At 44.0% G+C, this 17,156-nt stretch overlaps 1 protein-coding gene across 3 annotated transcripts in view; it reads left to right on the forward strand.

The window, feature by feature from the left end:
- Positions 1 to 334: 334 nt before the first annotated feature.
- Positions 335 to 17,156, forward strand: part of SRP72 (signal recognition particle 72) — a 36,023-nt gene continuing 19,201 nt past the window's right edge. For 2 of the 3 annotated variants that reach the window (XM_084835080.1, XM_084835081.1), the window contains exons 1-9: positions 335 to 483; positions 4,741 to 4,861; positions 7,818 to 7,941; positions 13,430 to 13,573; positions 14,425 to 14,536; positions 15,369 to 15,400; positions 15,980 to 16,104; positions 16,195 to 16,252; positions 16,802 to 16,933. In XM_084835080.1, coding sequence (XP_084691206.1) covers positions 351 to 483; positions 4,741 to 4,861; positions 7,818 to 7,941; positions 13,430 to 13,573; positions 14,425 to 14,536; positions 15,369 to 15,400; positions 15,980 to 16,104; positions 16,195 to 16,252; positions 16,802 to 16,933 — 981 coding nt within the window. In that variant the 5' untranslated portion in view covers positions 335 to 350. The remainder of the gene's footprint in view (positions 484 to 4,740; positions 4,862 to 7,817; positions 7,942 to 13,429; positions 13,574 to 14,424; positions 14,537 to 15,368; positions 15,401 to 15,979; positions 16,105 to 16,194; positions 16,253 to 16,801; positions 16,934 to 17,156) is intronic. The other variant, XM_084835082.1, reaches the window with a different exon arrangement.

Below are 17,156 nucleotides of genomic sequence, written 5' to 3' on the forward strand. Positions count from 1 at the left end.
AAAGCTGGCAACCCCGTATCGGAAGACACCCAATACAGAGCACCGCAGCTCCGCAAAGCAGCACGCGCCCGCCACCGAACGCGTGACCGACCCACAAAACTCTCCCCCCGTGCGCGCACGCGCCACCCCTACGCGCTCCTCGGAAGAGCAATCTCAACTCGATGCTCCCCTGGTTGCGCATGCGCTTGAATCGCCGCGTGCCGAGTTCCGTTTGCACTAAAGAGAGGTGATTTGAACACGACAACGCACCGTAGACTTAATGGCCACGTAGATCTACTTCCGGGTCGGGAGGTCACGGTCAGTTTGCTTCCCACCCATCCATCCCCAATTACTTCTCTACCTCTGCCAAGATGGCGGCGGGCGCGGGTGGCGGAAGCGGCGCCGGCGCGGCGGGGGCTGCCTCGGTAGCCTCGCTCTGGAGCGAAGTGAATCGCTGCGGCCAGAACGGCGACTTCGGGCGCGCACTGAAGTCCGTCAATAAGAGTGAGTGAGTGGAGAGGAAGCCGCATCTCTCGCCCCGGCCGGTTTTCTGTTCCGCTTCAGGGTGGTCAGCCTGCGCTTTCTCTCCCGGCGAGGAGGACCAGCCTGGAGCTTGCAACCTTTCCTTACGCCCTTTTCTCTCGTTAGGGTAGATAGTTGCAATAGTGCTGATTGCGACACAGACCAGTGTTTGACATATACGATCTTCAGTGGGGTCCTTGCGGTAACCCTGGGAAGTAAGACTGTACTCTCATAGCCACATTGCAGATGAGGTAGGGCTCAGGCAATATCGTCTTGCCTAAGGCCAGCTAAATGAGTTCGTGGCTGAGGTGAGATTTTATTTGGGATGGCTAGGCTTGTTGTCTTCTCTTCTGGCCGCTCCGTTCCAGTTGCTCTCAGATGTGGCCTGGCAGTAGGCATTGCTTTTCATGCTGTTGTGTTGAGCTTCGCTTCTCATCTGGATTTTCATTGATGGCAAGGGTCGCAAGCTTCTTCTGGATGGCTTTAGGCAGCCCCCTTTCTTTCAACTTTAGCCCCTGCACCTGTAATATCGGGCTGACAATAATGCCCTATCTTGCAGGCTTGTTGTAAGAAACATAATGAGGTAATAAGCACTCTGAACATTCCAAAGCATCCTATAAATACTTGAGTATTGGGGGGTGGGGTCTTCCTGGCAGAGCTCCTCTGGTTTTAACAGCTGTGTGACAGGCAGGAATTCATGGTATGGTCCTTCCCATCACTGCACCTGCATGCTGGGAAAAGCTTTATCTTCTGAATTACTGCTTGGTATAATCTGTTAAAGGCACAGCAGACTTGCTGAGGAAAAACAAAGTGAAAATCCTTTATGGGAATTCTGACACAAATGTTAATGGAAAATGAATTGTGGGGTTATCTGTAGCTGCTGCAACAAGCTGTAAGGCCTTCTTACATCATTGCATTGCACATGACATAGTTGCATGTTTGGCTGCTGTGTGGTCCTTCCAGGTATGACTTTCTATGACAGTAGCTTAATGGGAGACAGTAGCTGTACTCCTGTTTTTTTATTAAATGTGTTTCCCCAAAGCAGAATTGTCCAGCATAAGAGGATATATTCTCCAAACAATTCAGCTTAAACCCCATTAAGTTCACAAAATGGTAGGCATGAATAGGGTGATCAAGTGTAAAAGGGAGCAGGGGTCCTCTGTCCTAATAGTTATTTAGAAGAGTGAGCTTTAGATGCAGGTTTTTTATTTGCTCTACCTGCCAAAAAACACTTCTGCACAACAATTAAAATTACAAGAGCCCGGTCCTCATTATCTGGCCACCCTATTTTATTTGAATAATTGGTGGTCTGGTATTGTCTTCTGCAAAACAGAGAATTGGTTCGTGCCTTTACAGCTAGTAAAAGCAAACAAGCCTGTAATCCTAAAAACATGTATGGCTGCTTCACATGACAACGTTCCTACACAGAAGGCACTTCTATATGGGAAATAAGCTACTCACAGGTTGCATGTTATCACTGGTGACCCTTGGATGTGTGTGGGGTTTCACTGCATCTGTGTCAAATTGCTAATTCTTATCATATGTCTGCCTGCTGAAAAATCTGCAGGTAGGTTGTTACCTTCTTTCTTAATGCAGAAGTTTCACAACGTGTGATGCTGTTCATACTTCAAAAGTAAACTGTGTTGAAACTAGATGCTTCATTTCCAGGTATATCAGTTTGGATCTATGATGACACAGCTTTCTTGGTCTCATGTGTATTTATTTATATTTTTAAATGTAAAAATTGCATTTCCACTCTATTCAGGTTTTCAAAGAGACTTATAATAAAAATATAAAATAGAATAAAAGCCAGCTCTATGTAATAAAAGTAATATAATAGCAGCCAAGATCAAAATCAGAACAACAAAAGCTGTCAGATAACCCCAACTAAATCCCTTTAACTCTTTCCATATGATGTACAGAACAAAGAGGTCTTCACTATTCTTTTGAAAACCTGAACAGAGCTAGCCTGATGAGTCTCCTTGTAGAGGGACTTCACTAGAAAAAGCCCTGTTCCTTGTGGCAGCCAACCTAGCTTCAAAAGGTCCCTACACTTGGAGCAAGGCTCCAGCTGATGATCTGGGCAGTATCCAATGGTGCTCCTACACGGAGTACACCCATTGAAATGAATGGGCCTAATCTGGGTAAGACTACCATTCGGTACTGCCCACTGATTGAGAAAGTGGGGTTCATGTGGCAGGAGGCATTTTTTAAGATGCTCTCCTCCTGACCATGTAACACCCCAATCCTTTCTATGTTTATTCAAAAATTAAGTCTGTATTCAGTGAAGTTCACAAGTAAGTATGCATAGATGTTCAGACTTAGGCTTTGAATATTAGAATCACTATGTTGAGTTAAGCTCACCCTCATACACTAAACAGTGCAACATCTTGTGTAATCCTATGCTTGTTAGAAGTAAGTCCCACTGTTGAGTAGGGCTTACTGCTTAGTACATGTTTTTAGGATTGCACTCAGTATTAGAGTGATGTCCCCTCTACTGCTCATCCTGGTAACCAACTGGGCTGTTTATTCTTGACTACCTGTAGTTTCCAAACTGTTTTCATTCATTCATTACATTTCTATACTGCCCAGTAGCTGAAGCTCTCTGCGTGGTTTAGAAAGCTCTCTGGGTGATTTTGAGGACAGAATGCTTAATCTTATTTTCAGACTTTTGCTTTCAAGCAACCCTTCCAAATTGAATAGTCTGCCATGGTACCAGCAGTTTGCAGAGGATTCTCACTCTGCAACCTGCTATACCATGGCAGAAGCTACAGGTGGTCAAGAATAAACAGCCCAGCTAGACACCAGGATGAGCAGTAGGGAGCACATTACTCCAGCATTGAGGCTGCAGTCTTAAACACTCTAAGTAGCAAACCCCACTAAACAGTGGGACTTGCTTCTAAATAGCATGCACCAGATTACGTTACTCCAACACCGAGGCGTGTTCTAGGGCAGCAGTTCACATATTTAGGGCGCAATCCTATCGGGATAGGCGGCCGCCTCTGAACTTGGAGGCTACCACCTATCCAATGAAGGGCAGGAGAAGCGCAGACGGGATCGTCCCCTCTCTGCTTTGGCTGCCCTGCATTCGCGGCTAGATAGCTGATTTCAGAGCGGGGGGGGGGGGGGAGGCGCCGGACGACGCCTAGGAAGCATCGGAATGGCACTTCCTCCCACCCTGGCATGCCCCCAGGAATGCCCCGTTTTCATCACTCCGCACTCCTCTTCCCAGCTCAGGGCTGTTCCGCGCTGCCTATGAGGCAGCGCGGGATGGGGTGGAGGTCGGTTCTCAGGGAACTGACCTATCCTATGGCTGTCCAGCCGCTGACTAGAGGCCATAGGATTGTGCCCCCCCCCTTTTAGAGCACTTGAAAATTGCAGGGGGGCTTGGCAGACCATTTCATACATTTATTTGTTCTACAAATCAAAGCTCATAACTCATATTTTAATAACATTTTTATTCAGTTTCAACATAATCAAAACTAGTGCTATATTATGAAAATCGAAGGCCCTAAGTCAGGCAGCTGAGGAGGGCCCCTTTAACTGATAAATTTTTAGGAAAAAATTAATACGGTGCTGGTGTAGTCTACTATGAAAATCACAAATTCTGTGTCAGGGCCTTGTTAGCCTGGTCAAAATAGTTTCTATCTTCTTCAGAAAAAAATAAATCAAGTGGAGGGCCAAGTAAATATATTCTTGATTGCTTCACAACATTCCCATGTACAAACTGAATGGAGTTTGCAGGCCACCGGTGGTCTACAGGCCACAGTTTGAGAATCTTTGTTTTAGATGTCACATTCAATTAATGCAGGACACTGGCCAAGTCTGTTGAGCCTCAGCATTGTACAGTGTGAACTGAGAATGAGCCCTAGAATATAGTCAATACTCTGCTGCTTCACATTGCAGGGGAAGATGAATTGTTAGAGGACAATATGAGTTTCCAGTATAATATAACAGTAAAAGCTTCTCCACCATTAATGATCATTAAGGAATCCCTAATAAGCTTCCCTGGACTTCAGTTTGAAAAACACTGTGAACCAGCCTTCCCCAAACTGGTGTCCACCAGATATTTTGGATTACAACTTCCATGAGCCTTGGCCAGCATGGCTAAGGGTCAGGGGTGATGAGAATTGTAGTTCAAAAAATCTGGAGGGTTCCAGGTGGGGGAAGGCTGCAAGACATGAATAGCAGTGACTAGATCCCTGTAGTAGTTTAATGTATTGCATTTACTTCTTTTAGTATTGCAGATCAGCAAGGATGATGCGACTGCCCTACACTGCAAAGTGGTTTGTCTTATCCAAAATGGAAGTTTTAAAGAAGCCCTCAGTGTGATTCACACCCACACTAAAGTATTAACTAGGTAAGTGTTCACTATTGGCTACTTATTAGACAACATGCCCCTGAGAAGCACAAGCTTTTTAAAAAATAACTTTTTCAAAATACACAAAAGGAAGCAGAGTTGCAAAATAAAGAATAATACACTTCAGATGCACACAGCATAAAAAAAAACCACTATTGCTCTATAACACTATTCTCAAGTCCTTATTTGCAAGTTCTGCCACTCTATAGTGGATATAAAAAGTGTGAACTTAAAGTGCAATTGTGAGCACTTTTAGTAGGGAATAAGTCCCATTGAACACAGTAGGAAGTACTTCTGATAAACATACACTGGATTGCTATTAGACCATCCTGTCCTTTAGTCCAAAGTGTATAGTCTATGATGTTACTTTCAGAACCTTAAGGGTCTACCACACCTAAGAAAGCCATACATTAATTGAAGAGGGGTTTCCTGAAGCCACTTCCAACATGTTCTATCTGCCTGCCCATAGATCTTCTTAACTTTCCATGGGATGTTTTTCCATTGTATTATAATTTTATAATTGCTTTTGGCTATATTTACACATTTCCATGAATAAATCCATATATCTCTTTGTCTTCCTAAATATTTCCCCACTCTTTCAGTTCATTTCTTACTGGCTGGTTAAATCCTCAAATATATAACTTTCAGGCAGCATATCCTTCAAGTTATTTCTGTCTCTTTAAGCTTTGATTCCTCCTGCATATTAACACATTATAGAACAAAAACCCTAATTCGAAAGTACTGAAAGGTAGGTAGCTCGTTATGTTTATGTCCTGCCTTTTCCTCCAAGGAGCCTAAGGCAGCGTACATAGTCCTCCTCCTCTCCATTTTAGCCTCATGGCAGCCCTGTAAGATGGGTTAGGTTGAGAATCAGTGTCTGGCTCAAAGTCACCCAGTGAACTTCTCCACCACTTTAAACACTACCCCACACTGGCAATTTAGGTATTAGTCTTCAAAATGAATATTTAATCACAAGACAAAATAACCATATAAAAGGTCTCTAGATCTTGAAAGGGAATATTTTTCCCAGCCCTTGCCCAGTGACTGCCTATGTTTCTTCTGTGAGAATGGGAATTTCAAGGGAGATATGTTTGGGGATAGTGACATATATCCAACAGAGGGATGCTTAAGCATGCCTAACTCCATGTTTGATTTAGGTCATTGTTTCTTTTAATTTATTCTCAATTTTAAAACATGCCTAGCCACGTAGGTCAGGTGTGGGGAACTTTTCTGTGGTGGGGGCCTGGATGACAACCCCCCACCTAATCCTCTAAAGGCCATACGATGTCAGGGGGCTGGGTCATGTCCCCTGACATCATTCAGTCCCCAGCTGAGGTGCTGACTGGGGGAGCGCTCCTCCATCTGGTGCCTTGACCCCACTAGCCTACAGGTGGCAAGGATTTGGGGAGGAGCCTCATGAGCCATATGGGCGTCTGGAGGGCCAAATTTTGCCTGTGGGCCAGAGGTTCCACTTCCCTGCTTTAAGTGCTGGGCTCTTTCTGTCAGATGCTTCTTTTCATCATTAAGAAGCTAGTTGCTGTCCTTCCACACCAGGGGCAGAGAGATGCATGCAGGCAACCCTCAAGCCCTGGTTTTGTTAAATATGGAGCTGAGTCATGGGAAATGCATGCTGTCTGTCTCCACCCCCACCCACTTTGTATTATTTAACTCCCCTCTTCAGCATCCTTTACACAGTGTTGTTGTTGTTCAGTCGTTCATTCGTGTCCGACTCTTCGTGACCCCATGGACCATAGCACGCCAGGCCTTCCTGTCCTGCACTCTCTCCCGGAGCGTGCTCAAGTCCATATTCATTGCATCAGTGATGCTATCTAGCCATCTCATCCTCTGCCGTCCCCTTCTCCTTTTGCCCTCAGTCTTTCCCAGCATCAGGGTCTTTTCCAGGGAGTTTTCCCTTCGCATTAGGTGGCCAAAATATTTGAGCTTCAGCTTCAGTATCTGTCCTTCCAATGAGCACTCAGGGTTGATTTCCTTTAGGATGGACTGATTTGACCTCCTTGCAGTCCAGGGGACTCGTAAGAGTCTTCTCCAGCACCACAGTTCGAAAGCATCAATTCTTCGGCACTCAGCCTTCCTTATAGTCCAGCTCTCACAGCCATACGTTACTACTGGGAAATCCATAGCTTTGATTAGACGGACCTTTGTCAGCAAGGTGATGTCTCTGCTTCTGACTATGCTGTCTAGGTTGGCCATAGCTTTCCTCCCAAGGAGCAAGCATCTTTTAATTTCATGGCTACAGTCACCGTCTGTGGTGATCTTGGAGCCCAAGAAAATAAAATCTGTCACTGCTTCCATTTCTTCCCCTTCTATATGCCAGGAAGTGATGGGGCCAGATGCCATGATCTTAGTTTTTTTAATGTTGAGTTTCAAACCAGCTTTTGCACTCTCCTCTTTCACCCTCAACAAGAGGCTCTTTAGATCCTCTTCACTTTCTGCCATTAGGGTGGTATCATCTGTGTATCTGAGGTTGTTGATAATTCTCCCGGCAGTCTTAATTCCGACCTGTGTTGCACACATTTAATTAGTGTTCAAGAGAAAAGCAGCTGTGCCTTTAATTTGTTAACATGCTTCCTTTTGTGCATGAGTCTGTCTTGGCTTCCTCAATTTATTACTGTGTGATAACTTTAGTACCTTATGATAATATCACATTGAATTAATATGCTTAACATTGAGCATTTTTTCCAACTTAGACTGAGACAATGAGAAATTTCACCAGTGTTATTTGATCTGCTGAAGCTTATATTAATTATGTTGTACATTACACCCTGAGAATCTCTGAAATGTCTCTTGAATGTAAACTGTTTGTATTCCTTCTTTGTATAGTTTGTTCAGTGCAATGCCAGTGGTCCAGTAAGTTAAACCAGTCTTAAAAGTAAAAGTGCTTTTTGCAGAATAGATACTGAGAAATAACATTCCAATTCTGGCTTATGTGTTGCAGCGATTTGATAGCCTTTGAGAAGGCTTATTGTGAGTACAGGTTGAACAGGATTGAAAATGCTCTGAAGACCATTCAAGGAGCCAGTCAGCAGACAGACAAGCTAAAGGAGCTGTATGGACAAGTGGTAATTACTGCTTTGAAAACTCTTCCTTGTGTAATAAATTAAGTCTTGATTTTAAAAAAAGGGGCACCAGCAGTTCAAAAATGGGAAGAAATAGGTTTCTGTAGCTCAGGAGTAGACAACGTGTGGCCCTCTAGATGTTTTGGCCCACAACTCTCATAATTCCTCAACATTGGCTATGCTGGCTAGGGCTGATGGGAGTTGTAGGCCAAAACATCTGGAGGGCCACAAGGTGCCTACCCCTGCTCTAGGCTAAAGAATGTTTCACCCAAAATAAACTAATAACAGAAATTCAACTGAAAAACAAGTTGCAGGTTTTCCCATATCACAGGTTCACGCTTGCTAGTACGCTGGCAGTGATGTGATAGGAATGTCCAGTAACCCACATTTTCTGGAATAAAGTGCAAACCAAATTAGCAAGGATCACTGAACAGCACATTTTGTTAACCTCACAGCTGACGCTGCTCAACTTGTTTGAGAGTCCTGATAGAGACTTATTGTTTAAAGACCTAATTGTGTTTCTCCTGGTGGCAGTCAGACAAGAAAGGTCATTGGTCATTATCACTGGCGGTTTTGTTCCAGAGGGTATGGGTCATACCCTGGGCCAAAAGGTTAGCTTGTCTTCTTTGCTTTGCTAGAGGTAATTCAAATGCAGACACACTTTATGTTGTTTGGAATAAATTTACTGAATATGTAAAAAAGGAATCAGAAGCCATTTACCACAATCCCAAATCAGCTTTGGACAGGGGCAGTTAAATAACCTGATGATACGTCATAGCTCTGTTCTACCTTGTGATGCTAGAATCTGAAAGGCTATCAGACAATGTAACTTCTGTTTCCAACCCTTCTATTCAGCTTCCTTCAGCTGCTGCCAGGAAGCAAAGTCCATAATTCAGTGGTAGAGCATGTGCCTTACGTGCAGAAGGTCTCCGGTTCAGTCCCCAGCATCTCTAATTAAAAGATCATTGGTAGTCTTGGGGGGATGTTATCAGTGGCAAAGGGGAGGGCAAAACAACATACAGCATTACTTATGATAATATGTGCTGATTGACAGTCGGTTAGACAGATATATAGACTGACGTATTTCTGTCTCTTTCAGTGTACTTGACCTGATGGTGGTTCTGTGCTTTTTTTTCCTACTGGTTTCCATTGTTTTTTTTACAAAAAACAACCAAACATAAAATCATAGGTGGCAGGTTTGGAAAACCCCCTTCTGAGGCTTGAAGAGCCACTGCCAGTCAATGTAGGGCCTCTCTCTGCATGGGGTGGGGTGGGGTGGGGGAGTGGGTTACATTGCGCTGTTGATGTAATGGGAGGGGGAGGGGTTTATTTATTTTTATTTATGATATTTATATACCGCTCCACATCAGAAGATTTCGGAGTGATAAACAACACGGTAAAAGAATAAAACAGCAGGTTAAAAGAGTTAAAACATTTTTTTAAAAGACAAACCCCAACAAAGTGGAATTTAACAAGCCACGGCTGGTCATGCAAGGAAGGCCTCTTGAAATAACATCTTCAGGAGGTGCTGAAAGGAACACAATGTTGGCGCCTGCCTGACCTCTAAAGGCAGGGAATTCCACAGGAAGGGGGCCACCACACTGAAGGCTCTTTTCCTGGTGGACTCCAACTGGGCCATGGGGCCATGTGGAACCACCAGGAACATGCCCTCTGATTACCTCAGTGACCAGGCAGGTTGGTAAAGAAGGAGGCGCTCTCTCATGTATCCTGGTCTCAAGTTGTTTAGGCTTTGTACACTAGTACTAGAACCTTAAACCTGGCCCAGTAGTGAATAGGCAGCCTGTGTGGTTTCCTCAGCAAAGGAGTTGCATGCTGAAAAGGGGCATCTCCCGACAACAGCCAAGCTGCTGCAATCTGCACTAGCTCCAGTTTCCGGACCAGCCTTAAGGGCAGCCCCACATAGAGCGCATTGCAGTAATCCAGTCTTGAGGTTACTAATGCCTGTACCACTGTGGCCAAGCTATCTCTGACCAGGAGAGGCCGTAGCTGGCGAACCAGCTGAAGCTGTTGAAAGGCACTTCGAGCTGCCGCAACCACTAGGGCCTCCAGCGACAATGATGGATCTAGGAGTACCCCCAGACTACGGACCTGATCTTTCAGAGGGAGTGCAACCCCATCTAGAACAGGCAGTGAGCCTATCTCCCGGACCTGGAAACCCCTCACCCACAGGGCTTCTGTCTTGCCAGGATTCAGCTTCAGTTTATTGGCCCTCATCCAGCCCATTACTGAGTCTAGGCACTGATTCAGGACTTGCACAGCCTCTCCTGATTCAGATGTCACAGGGAGATAGAGCTGCGTGTCATCAGCATACTGATGGCATTTAGCTCCAAATCCCCTAATGGCCACTTCCAGCGGCTTCATATAGATGTTGAACAACATTGGGGACAAGATGGTACCCTGCGGCACCCTGTAGCTCAATTGCCAAGGGGCCAAGGAATAGTCACCCAATGTTTCTCTCTGAAATCGGCCCCGTAGGTAGGACTGGAACCACTGTAACACAGTGCCTTCAATACCCATCCCATGGAGTCGATCCAGGAGGATACCATGGTCGATGGGATCAAAAGCTGATGAGAGATCGAGCAGAATTAACAGGGTTGCGCTCCCTCTGTCTCTCTCTCTCGATAAAGGTCATCCATCAGGGCGACCAAGGCTGATTCAGTCCCATAACCAGGACGAAACCCAGATTGAAATGGGTCTAGATAATCAGTATCCTCCAGGAGTGCAGTTGGTCCACCACGACCCTCTCATGTACCTTCCCTAGAAAAGGGGTATTTGTGACTGGGCGGTAGTTGTCTAATACCGTTGGGTCCAGAGTGGGCTTCTTCAGGACTGGCTGCACTACTGCCTCCTTAAGCAGGGACCACCCCTTCCCATAGGGAAGCGTTTATCAATCCCTGGACCCACCCAGTCATACCCCCTCAGCTAGCTGTTATTAGCCAGGAGGGACAGGGATCAAGAGGGCATGTGGTCAGTCTCATTAATGCAAGCATCTTGACCACATCATCCGGGCATATCAACTGGAACTGATCCTACAAAATCGGGCAGATGGTGGTATCAGACACCTTGACTGGTACTGCACTAACAACAGCATCGAGTTCGCTGCGGAGACAAGCGATTTTGTCCTCAAAGTGCGATGCAAAAAGGTCACAGCAGGTCCTCGATGGGGCCAGGGCCCCATTTACTGGGGAAGATGTTAACAACAGCCAGACCACCTGGAAGAGCTCCGCTGGATGGCTACTTGAGGACACAATGGAGGCAGCAAAATAAACCTTCTTTGCTGCCTGCACTGCCATGCAATAGGCACAATTATACACTCTAGAGCGTGCTCGGTCATCTTTACTTCAAGTCTTGCGCCATTTGCGCTCTATCTGACGTCCAGCCTGTTTCACTGACTGCAGTTCCCTAGTATACTAGGGAGCAGAATGGGCTCCACAGTGCTGGAGAGGGCACTCAGGTGCAATCAAGTCAATGACCTTCCGCATCTCACTGTTCCACAGTGAGGCTAGGGCCTCGGCTGGATCACCAGCAATCTCCACTGGAAAATTCCCAAAAGCATTCAGAAAACCATTGGATTCCATCAGTCCTCTGGGGCGGACTATCTGGGTTTGGGATGGAGCCCCACCCCCTTGACACTATCCAGCTTGCCAAGCTTGGTCTGGGGGACAATCCAGCCTCCAGACCAAAAGAGGGTGCCACCACCACCCCGGTGTAGATAATACTGGGCTACACCTACAGTGTGACGCAGTATGAGACTATCATCAATTTAAAATGTGGCTTTATTAACTGCAGTTTTCCTAAGTTAATTGTGTGCTCTTTCAGGGCAGATTTTATTTTCTTGGGCTCCAAGATCACCACAGACGGTGACTGTAGCCATGAAATTAAAAGACGCTTGCTCCTTGGGAGGAAAGCTATGGCCAACCTAGACAGCATAGTAAGAAGCAGAGACATCACCTTGCCGACAAAGGTCCGTCTAATCAAAGCTATGGTTTTCCCAGTAGTAATGTATGGCTGTGAGAGCTGGACTATAAGGAAGGCTGAGCGCCGAAGAATTGATGCTTTCGAACTGTGGTGCTGGAGAAGACTCTTACGAGTCCCCTGGACTGCAAGGAGGTCAAATCAGTCCATCCTAAAGGAAATCAGCCCTGAGTGCTCATTGGAAGGACAGATAATGAAGCTGAAGCTCCAATATTTTGGCCACCTAATGCGAAGAGAAAACTCCCTGGAAAAGACCCTGATGCTGGGAAAGACTGAAGGCAAAAGGAGAAGGGGACGGCAGAGGATGAGATGGCTAGATAGCATCACGGATGCAATGAATATGAACTTGAGCACGCTCCGGGAGAGAGCGCAGGACAGGAAGGCCTGGCGTGCTATGGTCCATGGGGTCACGAAGAGTCGGACACGACTGAACGACTAAACAACAACAACAGCAGTCCTGTAAATGGTTCAGTCACAGTATAGTCCTATAACGATGCTGAAGTGTTTAGCTAATCTACCAAGGCCGTATTGAATGTCAGCAACAAAATACAGTGGCTGGGTTTGGACAATCAGAGGGGGAAACAACACAGCATTGGTTGTTTCCCTGTGCATTTGAGTCACGTGACTGGGATTACCCTAATTACCCGCACTGCGGGTTGCCATGTTGTCCAAGCCTGGTGCGCAGCACAGATGTACTGACTTTTCACCCACCCTACAACCGTGGCTTGCAGTAGGGGTTGTAGGGTGGGTGAAAAGTCACTACACCCGTTGGGTTTGGATAACATGGCAACCCACAGCGCGGGGAATTAGAGTAGTCCTGGTTGCATGACCGGCACATGTAGGGATAGCGGAAACAACCGACACCGCGTTGTTTCCTTTGCTGATCATCCGAACCTCACAAGTGTTTTTTGTTAACTAAGCAGGCTTGTGTTTTGTTTCTTATTTTGCCTTCTTCCTTTTTCTTGTGGGTAGTTGCTATGAAATAGGAAACATTTTTAAATAGAAAATGCAATTCAATTTTGTGTACTACTTTAAGAAAATCAAAATTTAAGATGATATTTCACTGGTATTTCACTCCACCTAAATGGAACAAGATTTTAAACACCAGCATGTTTATGTATTAAAGGTCAATATGGCCACATGACTTTTCTTTTTCAAATATGGTGGCATTATGCATATGCAAACCTACTGGCCTCAAATTATTTTTTGAATAATAGAGCAAAGAATACAATTTGATTCTCTCTTAAATATAGGTTGAGGATCAAGGGGTGGTAAAATTTAGTAGAGAAGTTTCTGGTAGCAGCTAGAATTGTCTGGGCTCAGCATTGGAAGCTAACTCTAACAATTATGGAACAGCTTCTAGATGTTTTGCAAATTTGCCAATATGCCTATGTTATGATGCACATTTGAAGAGAAGCATATTGTCTCATGGTTTGATTGTATGCATTTGCTTTACACGTCCAGTTTATTCAACTATGTGGCTTTTCCCTTTTAGTTGTACAGATTAGAGCGTTATGATGACTGCCAAGCTGTGTATCGGGATCTCATCCGCAACTCACAGGATGACTATGAAGAAGAACGGAAAACAAACCTTTCTGCAGTTGTTGCTGCACAGAGCACCTGGGAAAAAGTGGTGCCAGTAAGTAAGTTTGTGGTGGTGGTATTTATATGTGCAAGTGTGTGTGTGTCTTCCTTTCACCCCTCCTTATTTTGACTCTGCAACAGATGGACGGCATGAACACTATAAAAATACCAAGATCCTCAAATGTGCATCATAACATAGCCATCTTGGCAAATTTGCAAAACATCTAGAAGCTGTTCCATAATTGTTAGAGTTAGCTTCCAGTGCTGAGCCCAAAGTGGTCCAACACGTAAAATCATCTGTTGAGGTCCTGCTACATTCTTCCAGCCCCACCCTCGACACAAAGAGCGGGGCCTTTTGGCACTAACACAATGGGATGTGCTACCCCAGGAAATTCACGCAACCTCATTGTTGCTTATCTTTTGGCGAGCAGGTAAAACTTATTCCTTTTAATACATTTTTACATTTTTTAGATTTTGTGGTTATTCTCTGTACTGCCTTGAGTATATTTTCAAAGATGAGACAGAAATGCCGAAAGAAAATAGCGCAGTTAAATGATTTAGTCAGAATATGTGCACAACCCTATATGGTACTGCAGCATCCTGCTGAATGCTGTTGATTTGTGCTATGGATTTATTGGACCTTTACTGCAAATATTAAGAAAGGAATTTTATATTTTAGAATAATTTGATTTGCTTGTATATTTTGGCATGTGTCTCCCACATAACCCACTTGTGGATTATGAAGTTTTGTATTTACTGCATATTCATGTAGGAACTCGTGTTTTGGAAGAGTATATATGTTGCTATATGTTTAGCCATCTTACTGTAAGTGTTTAAGCAAATCAGTTTACACTGTAATTCAAAACTAGGTTTCTCATAATTCACAGTTATTTTTGCTCTATCTAGGAAGATCTGGGCCTTCAAGAAGCCACCTATGAGCTGTGTTACAATGCTGCTTGTGCTTTGGTTGGGCAAGGCAGGCTGAATGAGGCAATGAAAAGCCTACAGAAAGCAGAAGGTAATGATTGGTAAATTGAATTTGTCCTTTCCTTATAAGCTTCCCCTCTGCTTTGTGGAAGGAAGCAGTGACCTGATTCCTCTAGAACAATGAAGTGGAGAAAATATAGAAAGGGAAGATTGTTGTCTCCCTAAATTCAACCTAGGAATCTATTAATGCCTCAGCTACCCATAAGCCGATAAAATATATTAAGGGCAAACTGGGTATTAGATATGGAGAATGACTACATGATGCTGTAAGATTACAGGGTGCTAGGTTAATATATAAATATTGTCTGTGTTTGCATGCAGTGATATGCTAGATCCCTGGCTTATTGTGAACAAGCTGCATGCTGGTGCATGCAGCCCATTCTTTCTGGCTCTGCTCCTCCCGCTAGCAGAACTGCGAAACAAACTAGGAATGGTTCCTTACAAGCTAGAATTGCAAGCCAGGCTATTTCTTGGCTTACGCTTTCTGGTTTGAATGACATGCTAAAGAAAGCTTTCCTGGATTGTTTAGTAGTCTTAGTAGCAGGGCTTTGCCACATAGCTGATTAAGCCAGGATTCTCTGAAATTCTGGCTTATTGTTGCATATGAACATGGCCATTGTCTTAAAAATCATTGTGTGTTGTTCCATGAAAAATTTGCACTTGAATTTTACTACTTTGTACATTTTCTTTTTTTGTAAAATGGGTATATTTTTTTAATTTTAAAAGATATTTTGAAATGCCATTATCTTTGCACTTGTGTGATGCAAGTGAGGCTAATATAGGCATATATTAATCACTGGTGGAATCTCATGATTTGTGGCTCTTATCTATGCCAAAATTAATTTGTCACACTTTCCCTGTAGATTTGTGTCGTCAGTCTCTCTCAGAAGACTCAGTAAGTTGCTATTCTTACACCGAGAAATGTACTACTTGTGCTAAATAAATGTGAATATTTGCAATATATGTGTATGCTAATTGTATAAATCCACTTGGGTTATGTTATGTCTGTCTGTTTTGCCCTCATATTGCTAAAGTTCAGGTGCTATAAATTAGCACTTTTTGCCTTGTACATCTATAAATATTAGTGTGCCTCCTTCACATGAATGCCTTCACCAAAAATGTGACTGTAGAGAATCAAATGTAGAACTTTTATTGCCTGCTTAAAGCCAAAAAAAGTATTTAAATATTGAAATTTGCATTGGGTATTGGTGTAGTCACTGTGAAGCACTTTTAATTCTGATTGCAATGGGTAAGATACAAGTGCTTGTATTACACTGTCATTGAGATAAATGGGTTCAGCAGTGCAATCTTATGCATATTTACTCAGAAGTAAGCCCAACTGTGTTCAGTGGGACTTCCTAGTAAGTGTGTTAGTTACCAATCAGTATACTGGCAGTTATTGATTTGTAGCTAAACTATAACTGGTGCTTTTTAACTGCAAATTGAAAAATTACTTTAAAATGTTGTCCTTTAGGATGTGACCGAAGAAGACATAGCGGCTGAACTGGCCGTTATTCATGGTCAGATGGCTTACATTTTGCAGCTCCAAGGTCACACAGAGGAAGCTCTGCAACTTTACAATCAGATAATCAAACTGAAGTAAGTGTCTCCCTAAACTGTGGTGGTGATCTTAGCATCTTTTAAAAAGAACAGAAATTTACAAAAGTGAATATATCCTGTTCTCTACAGGCCAACAGATGTGGGATTGCTTGCTGTCATTGCCAATAACATCATTACCATTAACAAGGTATAGAATTATTCTGGTAATTCCTCACCTGTATTTGTAATCCGACATCTATACCACACACCACCTTTGTAAACATTTGCACCACACTTATTATTATTATTGTTAATTAAATTTATTAATCGCCCATCTGGCTGGTCACCCAGCCACTCTGGGCGATGGACAGCATATAATAATACAGTTTAAAACAATAAAATTCTACAATAAAAATGTTTTCTAAAATACCCTAACCCACCCCAACTGCCTGCCTCAACAACCACGTTTTTAATGCACGGTGGAAGCTCATTAAAGAGGGGGTATGTTGGAGGGAGTTCCACAGAGTGGGGGCCACCACAGAAAAGGCCCTCTCCCTCATCCCCACCAGTCTAGCTGTCCTGGCTGATGGGACAGAGAGAAGGCCATCCGAGGCTGTTCTTGTTAAACGGCCTGTCTGGTGTTGCTGGAGGCGCTCCTTAAGATAGGCTGGAGTGTGGTATGTAAAGATTGTAGCAAAGGAGAAATGTCACGTCCATATTGATGGAGCAATGCATCTTGTGTTGTTGCCTTCCTCAGGACCAAAATGTATTTGACTCAAAGAAAAAGGTGAAGCTAACCAGTGCAGAAGGTGTTGAGCATAAACTCTCCAAGAAACAGCTCCAAGCAATAGAATTTAATAAAGCTTTGCTGGCTATGTACACCAACCAGGTAATGTTATCCTAGTTTAACATGGTCTGTCTAACCCTAGAGCCAAGCTGCTCATTTCACGATGTACAGTCCTAAATGTCAAGCACATAGAAAACTAGTACATTAAGGGAAGGCTAGGCAAGAACTCTTATCCCTGGCAGGCAAGTATTTCACAGCAGGGAGCTTGTGACATAAGGGAGCATTCACTCATGAGATCCACCCACCCCAATTCTGAAGTGATACA

Source organism: Heloderma suspectum, chromosome 2, assembly GCF_057233095.1.
Source record: "Heloderma suspectum isolate Gila_16-S chromosome 2, 16-S_ref, whole genome shotgun sequence".
NCBI lineage: Eukaryota > Metazoa > Chordata > Lepidosauria > Squamata > Helodermatidae > Heloderma > Heloderma suspectum.